Source organism: Pleurodeles waltl, chromosome 2_2, assembly GCF_031143425.1.
Source record: "Pleurodeles waltl isolate 20211129_DDA chromosome 2_2, aPleWal1.hap1.20221129, whole genome shotgun sequence".
NCBI classification, from domain to species: Eukaryota; Metazoa; Chordata; class Amphibia; order Caudata; family Salamandridae; genus Pleurodeles; species Pleurodeles waltl.
The window spans coordinates 497,087,820-497,112,363 of NC_090439.1; the positions used below are offsets into that span (position 1 = coordinate 497,087,820).

General features: G+C 42.5%; 1 protein-coding gene across 1 annotated transcript in view; it reads left to right on the plus strand.

Moving 5' to 3' along the window:
• COLEC12 (collectin subfamily member 12) overlaps positions 1-24,544 on the plus strand; it is a 422,420-nt gene that overhangs the window by 328,439 nt on the left and 69,437 nt on the right. The window contains exon 4 of the mRNA XM_069219987.1: positions 22,287-22,385. Coding sequence (XP_069076088.1) covers positions 22,287-22,385 — 99 coding nt within the window. The remainder of the gene's footprint in view (positions 1-22,286; positions 22,386-24,544) is intronic.

Below are 24,544 nucleotides of genomic sequence, written 5' to 3' on the forward strand. Positions count from 1 at the left end.
CAAGGCTTCTTCAAGTGGAGAGTCACCATTAATCCACAGTCGTTCCTGTATTGCTTGGTTATTAGTATGCATGACAAGTTGATCCCTTATCAGATCATCGTGGATTAGCACAAATTTACAGTCAATTTCTAGTTTCTTTAATTCTGCAGTGTAATCATCCACTGACTCTCCCTTCCCTTGTTTTTGTTGAAAGAATGTATATCTGGTTATACCAATGCACACCTCTGGAGCAAAGTATTTATCAAGGTCTTGTAAAGCAGCAGTGAAAGCACATAAATCTCCACTTGCAGAGTCTTTGGGCATTTTATTATACATTTTCAATCCTACTGGACCCAAAGAGTGCAAAAGATTCCTTTTTTTCTGATCTGCAATCATGTTATTAGCTTTATTAATGGCATTGATGTAATTTATAAAGAAGTCCTTCCATTCCACCCATTTCAAAATAGGTTCACTTCCTGAAGACCAAAATGCTTGTAGCGGATTAATACTAAAATTTTGTTGAGCCATAGTGTGTCAATATAAGCTGCTCCTGACAATCTCATGTAAAAAAGTGATAATAATCAGAGTTCTAAATTTGTAGACAAAGACTCCTTAAATGTTTTCTCTCAAAGTTAAAAAAATATAAGTATTTAATAAACAACTGGCATTTTTTTGTACACAACGGTGTGTTCTCACCTGTTTCCTGTTATCTTTCTTTGACAATATTAAAATGAAAAGTCCGTCCTACTCAAGTTCCGACAAGGCCCGAAAATGGCTACCTCATAGGTCACATAGCGTAAAGTGACCTGCACACTACGTAGCATGACGCGACGTACGTGCTACACTAATCCTTCTTCATTTAATCCGTCACCTGCGGCATCTCATGCAAGGTACGCAGACTGAACTTGTCACACGGACACATGAAACAGTAAGTAAACGCTCATGCCATTAACCGTCCAATTGCGTATTTTCAACGAATACTCACTATTTCCTCTGTAAACAGTGTCAGAATAATTGTTACCACTTACTTGCACGTTAGAGATTCAGTTAAAGATTTTCACACTCACTCTTTGGTTTCTTCAAGTTGGCAATCCGCTCGACAATCCAGCTATATTATGTGCGGGTTATATTCGCCAGCTCGAAGCCAAATTGTCGTGTCAGCTCCATTACACACACACAAAAACAAAAACCATAGTAATAATATATTTCTTTTAATGTAAGTTACAGCGATACAGGAAACAGGTCCACCACAATTCAGTGCCACAGCAAACTGCCCAAACGTACTGCTAGTCGATCACTCCTATGTTATTCCATGGAACAAAGAACACACGCTTGTCACATAGAATGCAGAACCATATTTTCCCAGGTAAACACACAACAAGTACATTTAAAGTAGGAAAGCAGTTGCAACTGATGTGCTTTTCTAAAGCTATAGTCAAATGTAGCACTTAAATGGGTATTCACCCTAAATATTGTCCCAAAAATACCATTTGACCTTAATATCATACTCCAAATATTGGGCCCAATGTACGACGCCTTTATGCGGTTGCAAAAGGCGAAAGTCGGCATTTGCGACTGCAGAAGGCCAAGTATGATGTACCAGCCCTGTTGTATGAGTCGGTACACAGTTACCCTAAAATAGGGATTGTGACTCACAGGAAGGGGCGTCCTGAGGGTGCCCCTCTTAATTGCGAGTCGCAGAGGTATGCATGATTGTTTTGTGACTGTGAATGCAGTCGCAAACAATTGCAGTTAACACCAATTTCAAACTGGTGTTAACCCATTCACAAACGTCTACTCTAAAAAAATGAAGAGAAAACTTTTAATTTTCTTTTTGAAATGGTGCATTTAAAAAAAAAACTGCTTTATTGAAAAGCAGTCACAAACATGGTGATCTGTTGAGTCCTGCAGGCCACCATCCCCTTGTGTGCGGCCATTTCCAATGGGGTCTCAAATTGTGACCTACCTCATGAATATTAATGAGGTAGGTCATTTGCGGCCCCACTGGGAATCGCTAAATATGTCAGAGACACATTTGTACATTTCATTTTTCAAGAATCTAATTGCGATTCGCAATGAATCACAATTAGAGACTCACAAAATGAAATGGTCGTACATCTGGCCCATTGTGATTACAAAACTACAAAAACACTGTAGACAAACACATCAAATGTAAGCATATATATATATATTTTTTTTTTTACTATAATATCTAAGTTTAAATTATAGTTTACTATAATATCATTTTTATAAAAGTGTGTTTTTGCATTTTACTATGTTCTTATTTCATTATTTATGTTGTGAAATATATTTTAAATTAATTTTAATTAGGGTAGTAATGTTTATTTTTTTGTGGACGTGTTGAGTTTATTGGGGGATCGAGTGGGTAGGATTTTTCATTCTGCTTACATGCTCAATCATTTTGTGATTGTTTATTAAATTGTAATTCTGCATCATGGGACCTATTAAGGGTTTGGATAGATAATGAGATTTTTTTTAATTATTTCAAACATTTTAATTGTGGGTTATGTGTTATATTGGGGGAATGGAAGGATAGTGTTTAAGTAAAATATATTTAAATTGATAATTGTTTACTCTATTAATCATGCTAATTGTTAAAATGTGTATATGTGTAAATAAGTTTAACTTATACAAAATTATTTATATATGTTTTTGTGAACTAGCATTTATGTAATTTATTTCAGGATTGTGTTGTGTATCTGGGTTTGAGTGGACATCATATTCAAAGTGTATATTAATTATTGTTTGTTTTGGCGTGGCTTGGGTTGTCAAGATGGCAGTTGCACGCTGACAGTGCCATGGACCCCTCTGTCATCCGCCACCAACTGCTGGGCTGTGAGCGCGCCCTTGGCTTATCTATTTTATCATAGTAAGTGGTCAGACGCAGCTTTAAGGTCGATAAATCTTTTGACTCGTTTAAATTAATATTTTTAGGTGTCATATAACACAGCAGTATTAAACAATAACAATCACCAAAGAATTAGTAAAGAACACACCATGACCCATTTGGCCACAAATAACCACACCTTTTAGTATCAATTAAAATGTTTATTTTCCTATATTAACAATGCTAAGGTCACGAAAATTAGTCTCAACACCAAATGGTACAAGTAAAGAAACATCACAGGTTGTCGTATTGGCATGAAAAATCTTAGTTTAAACAAAGCAATAAGAACAATAATTTCAATGGTTAGAACACTAATCGATAACATCAATATTTGAGCAAGAGGGATAAGGTACATTTGATTCAGAAATAAAACAATGTCAAGTCGAAGGTATAGAGAAAACACCTCACTAACTTCAGATTAGCATTAGCATGATGGGCTTCATGCTAAAGTTTTAGCAACATTTATTAAGAAAACATCTAGCTAAGGCGCTATCAAAAACAGCAGCAGTATTAAAACAGTAGCAACTGGTACCTGAAAAACCAAAAGACAAACAACAATACACAGGTAATACATTTACCTATCCTTAAGGTAATCAGCAACAAGGTTATAACTTCGTCAGAACAGGAACAGGGTAACGGAACGGTTTAGAATTTGTACTATAAACCATCAGAGCATTAGGTCAGCATTGAACAAGCATGGTAAACTTAGAAAATAATAAAGCAACAGAATGTCAGTAGACTGATAGGCAAAGCATGAAGTGTCAAAGGATAGGTCACACTTAGTATACGAAGTGAAGCCTCTGAAAGCCAGGAAAGTAATGAGCTAATGACGAATGGTTCACAAACATTAAATTAAACTTGCTAAACATTTTCTATCCAACAGAAACATTAGGTGAAGAAAGAACATCCAATTATAAAAACATCAGATATCACAATTGCATAAAATGTTAGCTTGAGAAGTGTTGATTCGCTGCTGTTCCCTTTACGTAATTTAAACTTATACTAAAAGTATTTTACACATCCTCTTCCGACTGCGATCAGTGGACCCATTATTTTGGCACATTCCAAATACGCTGTTGCTGGACAGTAGTTACAAAGATATGGAAACATTTTCTTTGCACCATTTCCTCGAGAGAACCTAATTTTCATTAATACATTGCACAGAACAAATTTGTGACTTGAACAAAATACTTTTGTTGTACAACGGACATGAGCACATACAAATGTATCAATAGTAAGAACACCGGAAGTTAGATAACTTCTCATTGTGGCCTTGTTTGCTTGAGGCCCAGCAGAAAACAATAAATATTCATATTATTTCAGCATTTAGTTTAGCAGAGAACATGTTCTTAAAGAGACAGAATATTTTCTCATTACAAAGTTAGTACATTATTATAAAACATGTGCAGGCCTTGCATTCGATGGTGGCCACTAAGTAAAGCACAATTTTCGTGTTAACATTGATTTTTCATTTAAAGCATTTCACAAATTAGTACATAAACATGATTATGTACAAGATAATTATTAGTAATGATTTTCTGTGCTCACAGCTGCCTGGTGCAATCTGTGCTGGTACGAACCTGTTAGAACGCCTGCATACCGCGCCTCATTAATTTACAGCGATCTGCGGCCCTGACGTGCAAATGGCAGCACTTGTGGCTCGATCCCCATGAAGGCTCAAGATGGCAGGCTCAGCCTGGTTCTTGGCCGGCGACCCGGGAGGCTGTCTGCGACAGCACAGAGGCAAGAGGGCATCGTAGTGTGCTGCCCACTAAGACGTGGACAGGAGTGTGGCAGTGTTGGCCAGGACCCCTGGGTAAGAGTGCACTTTCCCGCTGGACGAGCAGGTGCGAGCTCCGGCCCTTTCTAAAGTGACGCTGCGGGGAGACGGGCGTGAGGTGCCATTCCCTCCGTGTTCAGCATTGTGAGGGAGGGGGGCTCAACAGCTCATCCACCACCGCCTCATCCCCTCCTTCCTTCTGCAGTCCTGGTCCCGACCCTGGGTAATTCCAAGACTGACACGGCCCTACTGGGATATTGTAGATTTCACAGGCCCAGATATAGCAGACCACCACAGCCTGTGGATGACTTCACACTGGCTCTAAACCCTGTCATTGTCACCAGCCATAGGATGGGCAGCGCTCCCTGGGACTCCTGCCATGCAGCCTGATACCCCTGTATGATGGTGCTGGAGGGGTAAACCAAGTACCAACTACATTGGACTCTGTTTATTCTGGCATGTGCTCTACTCTGGGGGCTTGTGTCACCCAGACAGACCGGCTAAATGCTTCTCGCCTCCCCTGGTAGAGAGGGCTCCTCTGGAACCCCCTCCCCCCCACTTTTTCCCAGCAGGATTGGGCTTGCAGCCTAGGACTGTGCTTGCCTGACAAGCTGCACTTTTGGCCCTCCCCCTAAGTTCACACTTGGGCCTGGAGCTCATTGTGGGGACACCTCCTCCCTTCCACATCATCCATGCAGCCTAGTACCTGCCTGAAGTCGCTGGACCTACAGCACATTTAGCCAAAGTGCTATATTAGCTCCTGCACATACCTGGAGAACGCATGGTGGACCACCAGTGGCGTTGGACTTCAACATATGTTTCAACTGACTGAAACTCAAATTATGAGTGGATTTGTAGGGAGATTTACCTGCACTCCTCTTGCCGCCGCTCTTACTTTGGCCAATCCTCCACCTGGCTGTCCGTGCTGCCATGGAGTTGCGATAAGCAAGCCGAGCCTATCTGCGAGTGGACCAATCTGTCATACAAAGACTATGGGGAAAGACAAGACCACAAAAGTGCCCCTCTCTCTGCCACGTATTGACCAGTTCACAACTCACTCCGAATCATCTGGGGGGGGGAGGGGCTACCTGAGAAAGATGCAACTTCTGAAGTTGATCTCGACAAAATCCTTCATGCTATACACTGTTCACAAACCACTGTGGAGACAAAGATAAGAGAGATGCATGTGGATGTGGCGCCCCTCCGACAGGACCTGTGCAATGCCACCAGTCAAATCTCAGAAGCTAAGGGATGTCTCTCAACAGTGAAAGATGAGGTTGCCGACCTCAGGACCAAGGTGGCTCACCTCCTTACCCGCATAAATGAACTTCATCACCACGATGAACATGCCGAAAATAGCACCAGACGTTATAGGTTTCCGAGAGGATGTGGTGTGCTCTCAGAATACGGAATTCCTTGACGAATGGCTTAAATCCTGGATGCCCGCAAACAGACTATCCCTCTGGTCTGCTGTGGAGTGACTCACAGGGCGTTTATCCCTAAGCCTCTTCCAGGAACACTGTGACAGTCCCTGATAGCAAGATTCTTCAATTACAAAAATCTAGAAGGCATCCTAAGAGAAGCCAGGGCACATCCGGACCTCCAATATCAAAACTTCAAAATACTGATCTTTCCAGACTATACCCATGAGGTCCAGGCTCAACTCAAGTCATGCAAAGCTATCAAGCAAAAACTCTGGGCTCTCAAGGTATCATATGTGCTCCTGTTTCCAGCATGTCTCAAAGTAATATACAAGGATAAACGCAAGAGTCTGCCTGGGAATGGCTCACGGAGGAGAAACAACTATATCGTCCATCTCGCTTCTTTCCCTCTGCCGCTCATCAGCCACCGATTGACGGACTGAAGTTGGCCAGATGTCAGTAAAGGTTCTGCACCTCTCTAGAACTAAGCGGCGCAACACCAGAAATATGTCACCCACCCCTAGCTCGGGGTCCTTGGTGTTGCCGCTGCTCTAGAGGTTAGAGCCACCCCTGGACACTGGAGAAGATTCTCAGGCCTTGCTCCTGTTGACAGACCGGCTAAGTCCAACTCCAGCCCTTGTCTGACTAAATTGCCATCATCCAGTAATGGGGCCTTGATGAGAGGCCAACCTGGCAGATCACAGATGGGGGTCTCAAGTATGCCTGCCCAGATGCCGGCACCGCTTTGCATTTATCCTGTCACCTGGAGGAGTCCAGCGCTCCACGCTTAATCAAGATACACTGAATTTGAGCAGGAGTTACTGTTTAATGGCAGCAGATGCTTCATGGGGGAAGTTTGGGGGCATTGTGGGGTTGGCGGTTCTTTTGAAAGGCAGCATGTGTTGCCTTGTGCTGTTGTTGGCACATGTTCTTCTTTTTCCTTAGATCATCACCTTGGCCTGGCATTGATCAGCTGGCAGCGGATCTCATGCATTCACTGGTCCTCACCGGGTGCTCCAAACTCTACTGCCTGTGAAAGTTCATTTCGCCCTCCGACTCCTGTTTACACTGACATTGCACGCCCGTCATAATTCCCTACAACTTCATGTCGTAGAACGTGAATGGCCTTTTAGATAAGATTAAACGCCCAATGCTTCCTGCCATTCATATTGATGCTACAAGAGATGCACTTATTGGGCACTAGATGACCATTCCTCGCTCGACCAGGTGTTGATAGAATCTATCATGTTGGACTTGCTAAAGGGTCTTGGGGAGTGGCGAGCCTTGTACGTCAGGCATTTCCCATGGTAGTGACTCAGTCCTGGTCAGATCCTCAGGGTTGGTACATTGCCCTAGCGGGCTCAATTGAGAGCCCCTCATTCAACCTCCTGTGTATTTACACTCCTTCCGCAGCATTGGACTCCTTTCTGGCCACACTGCTCAAAGTAGTCTCGCAACTCCCACCTGGCATTACTCTCATGGGGGGAACTTCAACACTTTCATGGACCCCTCCATGATTCCACTGACCCCCCCCAGGAGACATCTGCTGTAGCAGAGCCAGGTCACTTTCTTAATGGGTAAACACTCTAGACTCCTGTGATATATGGAGGATCTGGAATGCCAGAAGGCAACAATACACACCTTTGCAGCACACCACACCCACAAACGCATCAAAATGCTCAGACGTCCTTTCAGTGTCTCAAGTACAAATCCTTTCACAAGGGAGCTCTGATCATGCCTGTATAATATTTTGGGTCAGTGACTCCAGCACAGCCAACGCCCCATGTGGTGCCTTAACGCCTGGCACCTTCATGACAGAACCTGTATCCGCACTCTCCAGCAAGAGCTCCTGCAGTACTTCCAATTTAATGTTGGATCCATGCACTCAGCAGGCACTCTGTGGGCGGTGTGTAAGATCACTGTCCAGGAGCAGGAAAGGAGCCTTCTACGACAGGCAGAAGCAGCAAGGCACCACCGTGCCACACAACTGGAAGCCCAGGCCCTTGGACTAGAAATGCACCTTACCACCCCAGCAGATAGCGTCACCACAAGACACTCGGCATTGATTTGCGAGGAGATTAGACTCCTCTCCCTACCAGCAGTAAAACAAATCTGGTGTGCGTACACAGCCCAGGTTTATGGATTGGGTGATAAAAATTCGAAACTGTTCTACTGGCTAGCATCCTTGCCACTTGCCAATAAGATCATCTCAGAGATAATAGATAGCTATGGCTTTGTACACCACACTTCCTTCGCCATTTCCCAAGCTTTTGCAGATTACTACTCGTCACTGTATGCGGCTTCCCCGCGACCAGTGGCGGAATTAGCTGCACCTTTCCTCGATGAGGTGCCCCTGCCCTGCCTCTCTGATGCTGAGCACCAAGATTTAGAGGAACCCTTTACAGTATAGGAGATAGACAAAGCCATCATGACAATGACCTCGTAGAATTTTATGTTAAATATCAAAGATGTCCTTATTCCCCACCTGCTGAGCCTCTACAAAGAGACGACTAGAAATGGTTCCTTCCAACGAGACCTAGATCAAGCTGCAATAGTAGTCATACCCAAGATGCTTCCTCTTGGTCTCTTGCATCGACTATTGCCCCATCTCCCTTATTAACAGGGAAATAAATACTTTTTGCAACCATCCTGGCCTCTGTCTACGGAAGGTCCTCAAGAGCCTAATCCACCGGTACCAATGTGGCTTCATGCCTGCTCGAAGCACGAGACACTGCTTGTGACACCTTTATGTGGCTTTTGCCCACCATTGCCTCTTATCATCCCAGTTAGCGTTGCTGTTGATAGACTTTGAAAAAGCAATTGATACCATGGATTGGGGGTACCTAGCTCAAGTGGTGGAGAGGGCGGGGTTGGGGCCACACTTCTGAGGTCTGGTTCAAGTTCTTTATTTTAATCCAACCACTAACGCAGAGTGCAGATTAACAGAGTGATCTCTGCTGAGTTCCCCATACAGCGAGGAACCCATTGGGGCTGTGCCCTAGACCAACTTTTTGCACTTGCCATTGAACAACTTGCTAGACTCATATGCTGTGACACTCAGACACAGGGATGGGAATGGGAGACAGGTCATGGAGACCGCATAGCTCTTTATGAGGGTGACGTTATCCTCTGCTTAGCAAACCCAGCTACCAGCAGCTACAGGTACTGTGAATTTTCACAGAGGCCTCTGGGCTAACCGTCAACTCTGCCAAATCTTTGCTGGTCCTGTTGGCTCCCTCACAGGACTGCGTGGACTGGCAAATGATTATCCCTATACCCCATCTCAGTTTCTGATATCTAGGCATCTGTGTTGCCCTGGATCCTGCCATGACATGGACCCTTAACATTACTCCTCTTACTCGAAAGTTCAAGGAAGACTTTAGTAGGTGGCAGATGCTCCCACTGAATGTTATCGGAAGAATAGGGCTATACAAGATGATGATGGTGCCGTGATTTCTCTATCTCCTACCAAATTTCCCTCACTCTGTTCCCTGTCATTGGTTCCAGAAGATGGACCCAGTAGCGGTTGCCTTCTTATAGCACAACTCCAGACTGTGGTTGGCATTCAAGACCTGCCAGCACACGCCTTATGATGGTGGCCTGGGTATGACCAACCTGCTTTTATATTACCTGGCATCTCACCTCCTGGTTATTAACAATTGGCTAAGTGGCAGATGTTCGGACCCAGTCTACAGGTTGAAACTCTCTACACTGGGTTTCTCCTAAATCCTGGCAATGCTTTACAATGGTATGATCCCCAGCACACTCCCAGAGGGTGCCCCAATGTCACACAGGGTGATGTCCAAACTCACCCAGCAGACCCCGCTGTGGTATGGCACATGACTGAAGGAAGTAGCAGCACTGGAAGGTTTTGATTAGTGAGGCGGCATCGGCATCACACTCCTTGGAGATGTGTGGAAGGGTAACCACATGTCTTCCTGTCAGGAACTTCAACACACTTACTCTCTGTCTGGCACTCACTTTCGTGAATATTTGCAACTGCGCCATCTGTTGCGGATGCATGTTCCCCCGATACCTCAATGCCAGAATTTAACCCAAATTAAGGCGAAGATCATGCTTGTCGCATTGGGCAAAAGGAGGGTTATCCCAAATTTATCGCACACTAGTCCTTAAAGCTCCAGGCACGTTAACAGCCCTTAGAACCCGTTGGGAGAGTCCGCTCAGACCCATAGATGACGTAGACTGGCAGGATGCCCTGATGGTTCCTGAGTCCTCACTCTATCCAGCAGGCTTTGTTTGGTACAAACATACTATCTGCACACTGCATACCTCTCACCATACTGGCTGCATAAAGCAGGGCTACTCCCCACTCCAGCATCCTTCCCAGCTGCTTTTTTCATATGATGTGGTTGTGGGGTACTGGGTATCAGTGATCGCAGAGGTTTTGACTCTAGAGATAGAGCCCCTCCCATGATTGATCTTAGAAGGAGTACTTTTGGGTGCTGGGGGGGCACATGCAGACCTGTTCTCTTGTGGATGTCACTGATGGTAGCTAATCGTGACATAGCGGCTCACTGAAGGGCATCCAAACCCCGACATGGACAAAATGGAGACATGGTGTAGATTGGTGTGCCCAACAAGAGAAGCCAGTGAATCAGGCAAGGGGATGCCCTGCTAAATATACTAAAGTATGGAGTAAATGGAATCATTATGAGGACGGTGTGATGAGATTGCTGTTGTTTTCTTGGCACGTGCTTTTACACTCTAAAACAATTATTACTGCATTGGGATTGGCCTCTCTTGTGGGGGCTCATTGTCAGTTTTCAATATGACCTGTTGTAACTATTGGAAAACAATACACATTTGTTTACCAAAAATTATTGTTACTTTTTAGCTTGTTTTTCACATGTTTATTTTATTTTATATTATATATGGTTTATGAGGTATATTCAGAACTAAGTGGTTAATGTGTTTATTCAAAAAAATATCAAATTGTAACCACAGAAAACTTATTTTTTTATCATAAAATATTTTATTACTCTTCTTTTCTGCTTTGTTTTATATTGGGGGTTGGCGGAGGGGTACTGTTTATTTTAATTATTATTTATTTATTTGAGTACTTCAACACCTCGTCAGGTGTAGTAAGTACTATAGAAATACATTTACAATTCCACTGGAGTATCGCCTGGGTGACGGTTTACATACCGTATCACTATATGCTGATGATCTCCTATTGTACTTCAGAGACATTGCTAATATCCCTCCGGCGATTGGGATTATTCTACAGCGCTTTGCAGCTCTCTTGGGCCTGCGTGTCAGTTGGGCAAAATCATGCCTTTTCTTCTTTGACCTGGAACTTCCGAATCCGAAGTTGCGCCTTTCTGGTATTGATGTCCCTTGGCAGCCACGGATGTTCGGATATTTAGGCATTCAAATATATTATCGGAAGGAGGATTTATACGATGGAAATCTTGGAAGAGCAGCGGCATCCATCCGCTCCCAAATGACCTTCTGGCAATCGCTACCGCTTTCGGTTGTAGGCCGAGTTGCCCTCCTGAAGATGATCCTGTTACCGTGATTATTATGCTATTTCTCCAATCTCCCATACTATATCCCAGTTAGTTTTTTTAGAGAACTGGAGCCCAGATTGCGCGAGTTTATCTGGAATAAGGGACGCTGCAGAGTAGCATTTAAAAAACTCTACTTACCTTTGGAGCACGGTGGCCTTTCGGTGCCAAACCTGGAACATTATTATTTGGCCTCCTAGCTTCAGTGGGTGTCCAGATGGCTAGCGGAGCTTCATCTCTCCAACACGGCGACCACCTCCGAGCCCTGGACACTTGCGCGACTAACGCACCTTTTCCATCCACTTACACACTCACAGCCACCGGAGGAACTTTTCCTTAATGTGGCCCATGGTTGCTACCGCAGGTGCTTACAACTTACGAAGGGGATCGTCCCGTTCGCCCCAACCTTGGCGCTGCTAGGTACACCTTGTGGTCCTGGAGTCACACCTTGAGCTCCGGTTGTGGCACGCTGTAGAATTACATACGCTAGGCGATCTTTATTGCGATGGCAAACTGACTCCGTTTTCTACTTTGGTTGCTGAAACGGGTCTCCCGGCAGGGCAGTTCCTGTTATATAACTCGTTGCTGAGGTCATTATCAAGCAGATGGGGGGACCTAACGACCGCACCTCCAACTCATTTGCTAATACAATATATACAGGTTATGGGGCAGGGCAGACATTTGATTAGATGGTTTACAGATGCGCTTCGAACTCATACACAGCATGATCACGGAGCACTGCGCACTGCATGGGAGAGGGACTCGGGCACTCCCTTCACAGATGTGCAATGGAAGTCGGTCCTGTCCAGCTACACAACTATCCCCCGCAACTCCAGATTCCGACTCATACAATTCTACATCATTCATAGAGCATATCTTACTCCGGCCCGCATTAATAGATACTTCTGCCACGTTGATGCAGCCTGCCCCCGTTGCAAACACTTAAATGCGGACGTCCTCAACATGATGTAGTTTTGCCCCCTCTTACATAATTACTGGGGCGCTGTCGTGGCTTGTTTGTCGACATGCACGTCGCGCTCACTATCACATACATGGGAAGCTTGCATGTTAGGCTTGTTTCCTAGAAGTACGAACTGCAAGGCTACCACCTGATTCCTAGACCTTGGGCTTTTAACGCCCAAATGGTTGATAACCCGGAGATCGAAGGCTGCTGAAGCACCAACTATATTGGCCTGGAAACACTCCTTTCTGACATGGGCGGAGGCTGAGGGAGTGGCGCTGAGACGAGAGGACACACTTGGCCTACGTAAATATCCCCTCTCTGATGGCTGGGAAGTGATGTTGATCTCTTTACGTACTCCGTAAACGGACTCTGACCTCATTGCAGCAACTCAATAACTCACAGCAGCCATAGTCTTCTTACGATGTGCTGCAAGTGTCACCGGTGATTTGCTCATTTACTACACTTTAACACAAAGATTCAGATTGGTTCAGTAGTGGCGCTGCACATTTAGACACAAGTTAATCGATATATGAGCGGATATTTCTGCAACCTTTTCGGGGAACTCCTCACCACGGGGACACTGAATTGCTTGTATTGGGCTCCTAGCTCCATTGAATTCCTTTGTTGTTGCTGTTTTGCTTAATATTACCCTAGAATCTGCACTTACATTCAAATACATAGTAATTTTCACTGTCATTTAGTGGAGCAATAGAGTGGCTGGATACTTTGAGGATTATGTTCGAACACATGCAACTTACCGTTTAATACACAAGTAATTAATGCTAAAGCCTCCATAGACATTACCGGGTGTAACATGTAGTTCACGTGTTCTGGTAGCCAAAACACCAGCTCCCCACACCAATTGTTATCCACTATACCGCCTATTGCGAATTTCATGAGCCCCACAAGATATGTGGCTATTGAATTTCTCTGTTATAACTGATGTCATTACTGCAATATTATGTTCAGTTGCTATTAACCTCTTAGCTGCTGGGCATTCCCCCCCCCCACCAGTGCTGAGCCCTTTTTTTGGCTATTTGGGGTAGTTTGTGCTTAGGCCTTCATAACTTTTTGTCCACATAGGCTATCCACGCCAAATTTGCGTCCTTTTTTTCCCAACATCCTAGGGGTTCTAATGGTACCCAGAGTTTGTGGTTTCCCCTGGAGGAAACCAAGAAATCAGCCAAAATACAGTGAAAATTTTTTTTTTTTTTTTTTTAAATGGGGAAAAAAAGGGCTGCCGAAGAAGGCTTGTGGTTTTTTCCCTGAAAATGGCATCAACAAAGGGTTTCTGGTGCTAAAATCACCATCTTCCCGCCTTTCAGGAATGGGCAGACTTGAATCAGAAAACCACATTTTTCAACACAATTTTGGCATTTTACTGGGACATACCCCATTTTTACTATTTTTGGTGCTTTCAGCCTCCTTCCAGTTAGTGACAGGAATGGGTGTGAAACCAATGCTGGATCCCGGAAAGCTAAACATTTCAAAGTAGACAAAATTCTGAATTCAGCAAGGGGTCATTTGTGTAGATCCTACAAGGTTTTCCTACAGAAAATAACAGCTGAAATAAAAAAATAATGAAAGGGAGCTGAAAAAAACAGCCATTTTTCGCCACGTTTTACTCTGTAACCTTTTCCTGCAATGTCAGATTTTTTAAAGCAATATACCGTTACGTGTGCTGGACTCTTCTGGTTGCGTGGATATATAGGGCTTGTGGGTTCATCAAGATCCCTAGGTACCCAGAGCCAATAAATAAGCTGCAGCTTGCAATGGGTTTTCATTCTATACCGGGTATACAGCAATTCATTTGCTGAAATATAAAGAGGGAAAAATAGGTATCAAGCAAACCTTTGTATTTCCAAAATGGGCATAAGATAAGGTGTTGAGAAGCAGTGGTTATTTGCACATCTCTGAATTCCGGTGTGCCCATACTAGCATGTCAATTACAGGCCATTTCTCAAATAGACGTCTTTTTTACACACTGTCTTACATTTGGAAGGAAAACATTTAGAGAAAGACAAGGGGCAATAACACTTCTTTTGCTATTCTGTGTTTCCCCAAGTCTCCCGATAAAAATTGTACCTCACTTGCGTGGGTAGGCCTAATGCTCGCGACAGGAAACGCAACATGGACACATCACATTTTTACATAGAAATCTGACGTGTTTTTTGCAAAGTGCCTAGCTGTAGATTTTGGCCTCTAGCTCAGCTGGCACCTAGGGAAACCTAGCAAACCTTGGCATTTTTGAAAACTAGACACCTAGGGGAATCCAAGATGAGGTGACTTGTGGTGCTCTGACCAGGTTCTGTTACCCAGAATCATTTGCAAACCTCAATATTTGGCAAAAAAAACACATTTTCCTCACATTTCGGTGACAGAAAGTTCTGGAATCTGAGAGGAGCCACAAATTTCCTACCACCCAGCGTTCCCCCAAGTCTCCCGATAAAATTGATACCTCACTTGCGTGGGTAGGCCTAGCGCCCACAAATGGAAATGGCCCAAAACACAACGTGGACACATCACATTTTTTCACAGAAAACAGGGGTGTTTTTTACAAAGTGCCTACCTGTGGATTTTGGCCTCTAGCTCAGCCGGCACCTGGGGAAACCTAGCAAACCAGCGCATTTTTTAAAACTAGAGACCATGGGGAATCCAAGATGGGGTGACTTGTGGGGCTCTGACCAGGTTCTGTTACCCAGAATCCTTTGCAAACCTCAAAATTTGGCTAAAAAAACACATTTTCCTCACATTTCGGTGACAGAAAGTTCTGGAATCTGAGAGGAGGCGCAAATTTCCTTCCACCCAGCGTTCCCCTAAGTCTCCTGATAAAAATGGTACCTCACTTGCGTGGCTAGGCCTAGCGCCCACGAATGGAAATGGCCCAAAACACAACGTGGACACATCACATTTTTTCACAGAAAACAGAGGTGTTTTTTTGCAAAGTGCCTAACTGTAGATTTTGGCCTCTAGCTCAGCCGGCACCTAGGGAAACCTACCAAACCTTTGCATTTTTGAAAACTAGAGACCTAGGGGAATCCAAGATGGGGTGACTTGTGGGGCTCTGACCAGGTTCTGTTACCCAGAATTCTTTGCAAACCTCAAGTCTCCCGATAAAAATGGTACCTCACTTGTGTGGGTAGGCCTGGTGCCCGCGACAGGAATAGATCACACAACGGTCAATGTTGGTCCTTACATGAGGCAGGTGTTGACCCTGGGGTGATCCATTCCTGACGCAGGCACTAGGTGTAGGCACTCAAGTGGGGTAGTGTTTTTATCAGGACAGGTGAGGAATCACTGGGTGGTAGGAATTTTGTGGATCCCAGCATATTCCTGTAGTTTGTGTGACAGAAATGCTAGAAAAATCGAGTTTTTATTCAACATTTCAGCTTTGCAGGGTATTCTGGGTAAGAAAAATTTGGGGAATCCACACAAGTCACACCTCTGTGGACTCCCCCGAATGTCTAGTTTCCAGAAATGTTTGGGTTTAGTGTGTTTCTCTATATGGCTGCCGAACCCAGGACCAAAAACACAGGTGCCTGCCTTACAAAACCAGTTTGTTCTGCAATAGATATTTTTGATGTCTCCACAATACGATTTGGGCGGTGGAATTTGGGGCTGAACTAAATTGGGGAGCTCCCAAGAGAGCACTCTCTCTCTCGGCTTGCCGCCGCATTCACCTGCTCTCTGGGTTGGGCTAACCCACTACTATTAGTTGCACAGACTGCTTGCGAAGGGACAGTAGGACTGTCCTCATCACCTCCCTCATAATTTACTGGAAGAGGAGTTATTGAATGGGAGTCATCCGACTGAAAAATCACTCCCAGAGTCTGCGCCATTGTCCTATCCCTCAGATGCGATCTCAGTAGCTGATGTCTCAGTCTCTGATCCTAGGTCAGAGCTGTCCTCTATAACCCGAGTGACGGCAGCAGTCATCCATCAAGATGCCATCTCTGCTATTGGCTAAACTGTTGCTCTAAAACACTAGCCTACGTAGACAGTCACAAAATCGATGGTGTGTGTGAGATACGTGCAACAGTAGAGGCCACCTTACCTGCGCTTCTTCCCTCAATCAGCACGTTCTTTCAAGACACTCAAAAAACACCTTGTCACATACCATTCGTCAGAGTCTTTAGCACCTCCTGCGCCCAGTCCAACAATCATTATTGGTGCTCCCACTCCCTCCTCCTCGGATTCCCTCATTACCACCCAGCAAAAGTGCCCTTCATCTCTCCATAGCCGCCCTCCACCCGCACATACATTTCATTTGTATTATAGCGCAGGTAATGGCTGACTTTACTAATGTACTCAGCTATTTACATAAAATACAGATTTGCTCTTTGCAGTAGGCATATAAACCTTCTGCGCTTCTTTATGGCACTAAAACTGCGCCACTAGACAAGTCTGACCCTTTTGTAGCAGAAACATAATCAAAATACTTATTTGACTTTTTTATTGCTGTCTAAAAGCTACAGTTGAAAAGCCTCAGTTGAAGTATGTGCATTGCTTTGAAGACGCAAGCTGCAACTGCAAGACAACTGGTGGCAAATCGATATATATATATATATCACTTTTATATGTGGGTCTGGTTTTCCTGGGGGCCGATCGCAGCCCCCAGGGAAACCACACACGTATTGACAAAAGTGATATATATATATATATATATATATAAATCCACAAAGTGACGTCAGTGGGTGGGGAACGGGGGGAGACACGGAAGAGCTTCCGTGTCTCCCGGGGAACAAAAAAAATAATAATAATATTAACCCCCTCCCTGGTGTTGGCCACTGGTCGTGACCCACACCAAGGAGGTAGTGCGGGCATCCAAGGTGTTAATAATAAACAATAAAAAGATTCATGGAAAAGAAAAAAAAATACATTTACAATACAATACAATTAAAATAAATAACATTTTCGTTCAGTTTTATTCATTTATTTTTTAAGATTTGTTTTTTTTATTTTCATATGCATTTTTATTTGTTTACATTGATGAAATAATTTTCTAATGCCTATTTTTTTAATCCCTCAATGTGTGCACTTTGCTCAATGCTTGTTAAATTGGAGTTAAAATATTAAATCAGACTCCCCCCTGCCCCCTTGCCCACATGTTTTTTCCCCAATATTTGTTAGGCTGGAGTTAGTAATAAATGTGAACCCCTCCCCCCCCCCCCCCCATGTAGGTTCTTTCCATATTGATTGTTATCTCAGAGCCAGAACAGTAAGTTTCACTATTAAAAGATGGTGGTGACTGATTATATTAGTTTTATACATACATGTTTACCTGAACCTCAGTGGGAAAACTACCCACTGCCTCTCTTGGGTAAAACCTTATAATATGTTGTGACTGGACTTCATTTTCACCCTGATTGAGTGTATGTGCATGAAGGTGCTTGTGTAGATAACAGCTGGGGGTGCCACTGGGTTGTGGCAACTTGGATATATGTGGTTCATAAGAATGTAAGGTGCTCTAAAGGTTTAGTTGCGGTTAGGGCTTTTGCCTCCCCATCATTGTATGTTCTCTGCACAACTCCTTTGACTCCCCTTCCCTCTAGAATGTATTATGAAGCCAATTACGTGTTTCTGGGGTAGACATGCGGTGTTAATAAAGCACAAGCTAGCTGATAAGACAGTGGTGATCACTCCTGAACAGTAATAGGTTTGAAAGGCTGGCCAAGGCTGCATACCTTATTCAGGGAAGATGTTCTGCTTGTCCAGTTCCCAAGCCTTTGCTTTCTGTTGCTGGAAAGAAGAGTTGTCAGAAAGGAACATACTTCCTTGTGGCTCTCTTCCATCAAGTCAGGGATCAACTTAAAGGAAATGCACTTTGTCAGGATTTTAAGATTTGAAGCTAACTTTGAATTTTATTGGGTTGTTGGATTTGGGCTAGATAACTGACCCATTTAGAAAGTGCTTGCTTTTTATTTCAAGGAGCTATACATGGAATCAAGTCTATAATATTTATGCAAGGCTGCTTGGGGAGATTTTAATTAGGAGAGCTTCTCACCCTAGTTAGAAGGGTAGGTAGACCCTCAGGTTTGCTGAACTCACTGTTTTAAGAGATCTAAGATATTGCAGCCTGTATTTCCCATTTTCTAATCTAATGAAACCAAGGTTCTGCAAAAAAGCTGGACTAACTGGTAAAAATGTGTGGGATTGAACAGGAATACAGCTGGGTCAACTCCTATGAATGCACGCACCTTTTCCGATGTTGAATCTAAATATGAGGTCCCTATTGGCCAGTTTTTAACATATGGCTTAATTGTGAAGGTTGTGTCCGAAAAGGGAAGGGGGTGATGGGGGGTTAGGGGGAGGGGGTGGGGTTATGTGCCAGGTGAACTGGAGTGGAGCAGTCCCCACGGGGGACGTTATATCGCTTGATGTAAAAAAAAATCTGAATCCTCACCCACCATCGATTTTGTTATTTTACAGCTCCACGAGGATGGCATTGTGTCAATCCTATGCTGAAAGATTTTGCTGTACAAATGGCAAAAGACTTTGTCCCTATCTATCCTATGCTTGAAAACTTTGCTAGATAAACAGACATTTGAGGTGAGCAAATCTAGAGTGTCTTTGGTGTTACAGGGTGCTCATCACTGGAGCTGCTCCCCATCTAAACTTGGAAACTACCCAGAGTTCTTGCTTCTCTTTTTTGCATATATATATATATATCATTCTACCCATTCAGTTCTTTAAATGGACAATCATCCTTACACATTTGCTATATCACACACACTCTATAATGACCCTCTAAGTGAGGTATTACATCTTTAATTCATAACATTCTGCTCCCAAATAAAAAATGTTTTTATACCTCATCAGTTAATCCCCATAGTTGTGCCCCTCTTAGTGAGGGATTCTCCACTACCTTGAACCATGAAACTTTAGCTGTTCAAATGTCTTTGTTGGTCACACCAGAACTGCAGGAAAGCAGTAAAATGTAAATATGCCATACAGACTCCTCCATTGTCTTATCATACAAAAGGTGAACAGTATCCTAGTGGTTTTCTTTGTCTTGAAATTATAAGTATGTGGAAAGTTCCTCATCATTATTGAGGCCATAAGGACTCTTAGTTCTAAGTCTTATACTTAATTTCAATTCGTTTTATCTCAATTCATCTATCTGATCCCCTCACCTTGTAGATTTAGGCACATGTTCAATTCCATAGTAGGACAAGACTTTCCATGTGGCCCCTTCATGCTCCTTCATTAAATGTATGGCCACTGCATATGTAGTGTGATTATTTTTAACAGCTCTGATGTGTTCTAAGATTCGTTTCTGTAAGGGACAGATTGTGCTCCCAACGTACTTGAGGCCACATTTGCATTCCAGTACATATATTACATGTGTTGTTTCACAATCAATCTTTTCATATATCAATGGCAATTTTCCTTGATCCTTAATGAATCTCACGTTTTGCCTATGATGCAGGCTTTGCACTGGAAGCATTTCTTGAACCCTTTCTTGGGATGTCTTAGCCATGTTTCTTTTTGTTTGTCCTCAAAATGGCTATGTACTAACTTGTCTCAGAGAGAGGAGGCTCTTTTAAAAGCAATGGAAACTGTTGGTTTGAGTTTACATCTAATAGCTGGGTCCTCCATCAGGATATTCCAATATTTCTGAAAGATCTTCCTGACCTGCATACTTTCTTTGTTGTAAATTAGAATCAATTTGATCTCTTGGTCCATGGACCCATCCTTAGAATTGTTTTTGTTCTCTTGGTGATCAACGTGTTTATGAAGTTAATAGAAAGTATCCTTTCATATCCCCTTTGAATTTGTTATTGTTGGTATCCCCTTGCCAGGAATCTTTGCCAAGTAATTCTACTGTTCTTTTCAAAATTGGCTTGCATGGAAAGGTTCTCTTGAGCCTCAGAAATTACCTGTATGGAATGCTGTTAAGTAGAGGGCAGGGATGGAAACTTGAGCCATGCAAGATGGAATTTATGGAGGTCTCCTTGCGATATAACATTGTTTGCAAGTTCCCATTCTCAATTTAAAAGTAACATCTGAGAAATTGCTCTTTTGTTGTTGATCATGTGTGTAAATCTTAAGCCCACTTCATTGGAATTCAGAAACTTGAAGAATTACTTTAGTTCTCGAATTGTTCTATTTCAAATTATAAATAAGTCATCAATATATCTCATCCATAGGACTACTTTGTCCTTATACTGTTGAAATTGTTCACCGCAGGCAATTTCCTTTTCCCACCAGCCCATAGTCAAGTTCGCATAGCTGGGAGAAAATGAATGCCCATGGCAGTCCCACACTTTTGTTGATACACTTGTTTATTGAATAGAAACACATTATATTCAGGCAAATGTCTACCATTTCCGAAAGGCATCTTTGAGTGTTGAAACTTCCCCACTTTGTGTTGTTTTAAAAAAAATCAATTGCCTGGAGGCCCACTGCATGTCTAATCAATATATATATATATCTATATATAGATAGATAGATAGATAGATAGATAGATAGATAGATAGATAGATAGATAGATAGATAGATAGATAGATAGATAGATGGATAGATAGATATTTTTTTTTTTTACTGGAAAAAATAAAGGTTCAAGTAACCTTGTAGTTTGGTAATTTGTCAGTGACAACATTAACGTTTTGAACTAAAAGAAAACACACAAATTCACCAGTTATGGTTAGCTGTGCTAACTATAACTTGCACCCAGCCATGCACTGCTTATGAAGTCACATATGACATCATTCATGACATGTTCTGTGACATAATTTATGACATCACTAATGACTTCTCAAATGACATAATTAAAAAAAAAAGATGAATGCCTATCTAGGGATTATCTATGGATTATCCATAGATCATCTGTGAATTATCTATCCATGGGATATCCATTACTGTATATTATCTATTATTATTATGCTAAACAATTATCTGTGGATTATCAATAAACAATTTTCTGTGGATGATTTACTATCTATAGATAGTCAAGTTAACCAGATTATTCTATCTTCTTACTACCAATTCAAGTTACAGTAGAAGAAATGTCGCCACTAGAAAATCATTCCGCCATCACTGGAGTCATCAGTTCAAAAACTGACTATGAGAACACCCTCCTGGTGGGACCACCATGTCAAATGTTGCTAAGCTCCAGCTGTTGCAAGTGTTGCAGAATTCTGCAGCAAAAGCAGGCAATAACTGTATCAAAAAATGCATATATATCTACAGTACAACATAATTTGTCCTGACTGCCATTCGTTACCTGTATTCAATTTAAAATATTAACACTGCCCCACAAAATCTTTTTCATCCTGTGCCGGCCTACTGCAAGATCCTGCAGCAAGATCCTACATTTTGTTGCTCCCTAGGATTGCTCAGATATTCAGGTAAACATAAGCTGGTGCCCCCAAAAAGACATAAGGAAGGGAAGTATTTGTCTTACCTAGCCAACCCACTGCGGAATTTCTTACCAGAAGATTTCAGGAATAGCCAACAAATTCTGGCTCATAGAAAGACCTTAAACACACATATATTTGTGTGATTCCTACCTAAGGTTTGAGCTTCATTTAGTTGCTGCTTGTTTGGAGTTGTTACATAAACTTTTAATTTAATGGAGAGGGTGTATCCCTGCAAAGCCACTTATTAGATATGCCTGATAACTAGCATTTAATAAAAACAGTGCTGTTGTACCAATTAAGAAGGCAAAAGCAACAGTTCATGTATTTGTGCTTTCTCGTTGCAGTCGTAGAAAAAATGGATGGCGTGACAGACGACATGGAAACTTCACATAGAGACTATGCGGAGAAGCTCACCGAAGTGGAGACAGACCTGAAGAAGTTAGGTAATGTTAACACTACGGAGCCACTTGCAACCCACACTGATGCATGCTGCTCACTGATTAGAGACAGTAGTCTTTTACATGCTGGGCCTGTATCTCTAATTTATAGGAGAATAAATCCTACTTAGTGTTTACCTTATGCTGGTGCATCTTGAAGAGCCCTGTCCTGAACAGTCACTATCTACAGTCCTCCTGTCCCAAGTGGCTTGCTGTTCAGAATACCTCAGTGTTTCGAAAGTAGAAAAGAGCAAATTAGTTCTCATTTCAGTTTTTCATTACATTTAGAGCTGTAAGAATGTTAAACTAATGAGCCCTCTGACACTCGGTTCCAGGTGAATTTTCACTATTTTTCCTAACAAAAATATTGCTTAGCAGAACAAGAATTTAGGGTTGCTCTCTGACCTTTTCTTTCAAGCCCCTCATTGATCTTCATTTATAGGTCCACAGGGCCTCTTAAAGTCGGAAATAATTTATTTCACTTTCAGTCTATTTCACCTCTGTAGGTGAGTCCTTATATTTTATGCTATGTGATCTTCAGGGAAAGCAATACTCCTTGATGTTTGGAGGTCAAATAACCTATTTTCTTCATGCCATGGGATCCTCAAAATAAACCCAGAACTGTGCCTTTTATCAGCAGGTTTTAAAGGAGCCCTCCCTGATGTCATTAAATAGAGTTGGTCCATATGAATCATTGTTGCACAATGAAGTCACTGACAGCTTGGTCATCAGGTAAACAGTATTCTTTATTTAGCTGCTGACCGATTAAAATGAGAGCCAACACGTTAGAAAACAGAAATGTACAACTACTGGGAGCATTTCTGAAAATGTACAGAACATTTGAAAATGGAAAATGGAATATTTTTAATTGGGTGGGGTGGGGGTCTGCCTATTCTTTACAAATCCAGGCTGATTAGTGTTTGCAGTGTGTCATAGGCCCAGTAGCTTGAATGAACCTTTGGCAGCCCTTCCTCACACAGAAAAGAACTAGCTGTTGCAGGGCTCAGTTCCTAAAAGTAGTTTTACACCCAGAATAGTCTAAATTAACATTGTATCCCAAAGTGTCATCTAAATTCTGACAATTAGTATCCCATACAGCATTTCAGCTCTTCAAAGATACTTTTATTGAAACCACCTGTATTCGGATATCACCAAATATGTGATGTGATGGCATATTTACAAGAGCCCTCTTCGTGCAAAAACAACACTATTAGGGCACACTAGCTTTCTAATTCTACACTCTTCATGGGACAATATATCGTTTTTGTCTCGTGTTGTGAGCTCTTATTTGTTTCCTCGCAATTCCAGAGGAGTATTCCCAAGATTTTTAATTCTGGTTAAAATATCTACATCTATATGGCAATTGATCGTAAATCTGATAAAATGTCCATCCTTTAATAAACTATCCTCAGCTGAATTCAGTGCTTGAAACGGAAAAATAGAAGTGCAGATACTCTCAACCAGAGTACCTGCTTATTTCTGAGACGTGCCGGTACTCTCAAATTAAAAGTATTATGTTTTTCTTGAGAAGTGCCGGTACTCTTCTTCTCAAAATGAAAAAAAGTGCTGGTACTCAGTACCGGAGAGTACCGGCCCCTTTGAAGCACTGGCTGAATTGTAATCACTGAGCAAGGAGCAAAGTATATCATCCTTGTCTCATATGTATACCTTTCATTTCCATACCTTTGAGATACAGGATTTGCACTCGACAACAACTCTAGAATAGGTTATCCCACCACCTCTGTACAAACAGAGGCTCTTGAAAAGAAGCTCTTCCCTTTGATAGGAAAAATAATAAATAAGACTTCGACTAAACGAGCATGTCTCACTGTATAAAGAGCAGACGCCAATTCAAACATTTATGTTTAAGACAAAGGCCGACTTTGGGGCTGACATTATCAGCCTTGGTAGCAGTAGACCTGAGTTACTATCTAAACTTCCACATTTGACCACATTTTGTTAACCTGAGTGAATCACTGATGCGTTTTCTTTTTTTTCTGTCCGAGGTTAAAAATAAAAGGTTTCCTACAGAGAAACTCTTTCACTTGCTCTGAAATAATGGAAACGTTTAGGAAAATGTACACATTTTCAAATGTACACACTTCATCGATCCATTTCTTTTTTTGTAAGAGCAGTTTGTGATTGGGATGGTGAAATCATTGGAA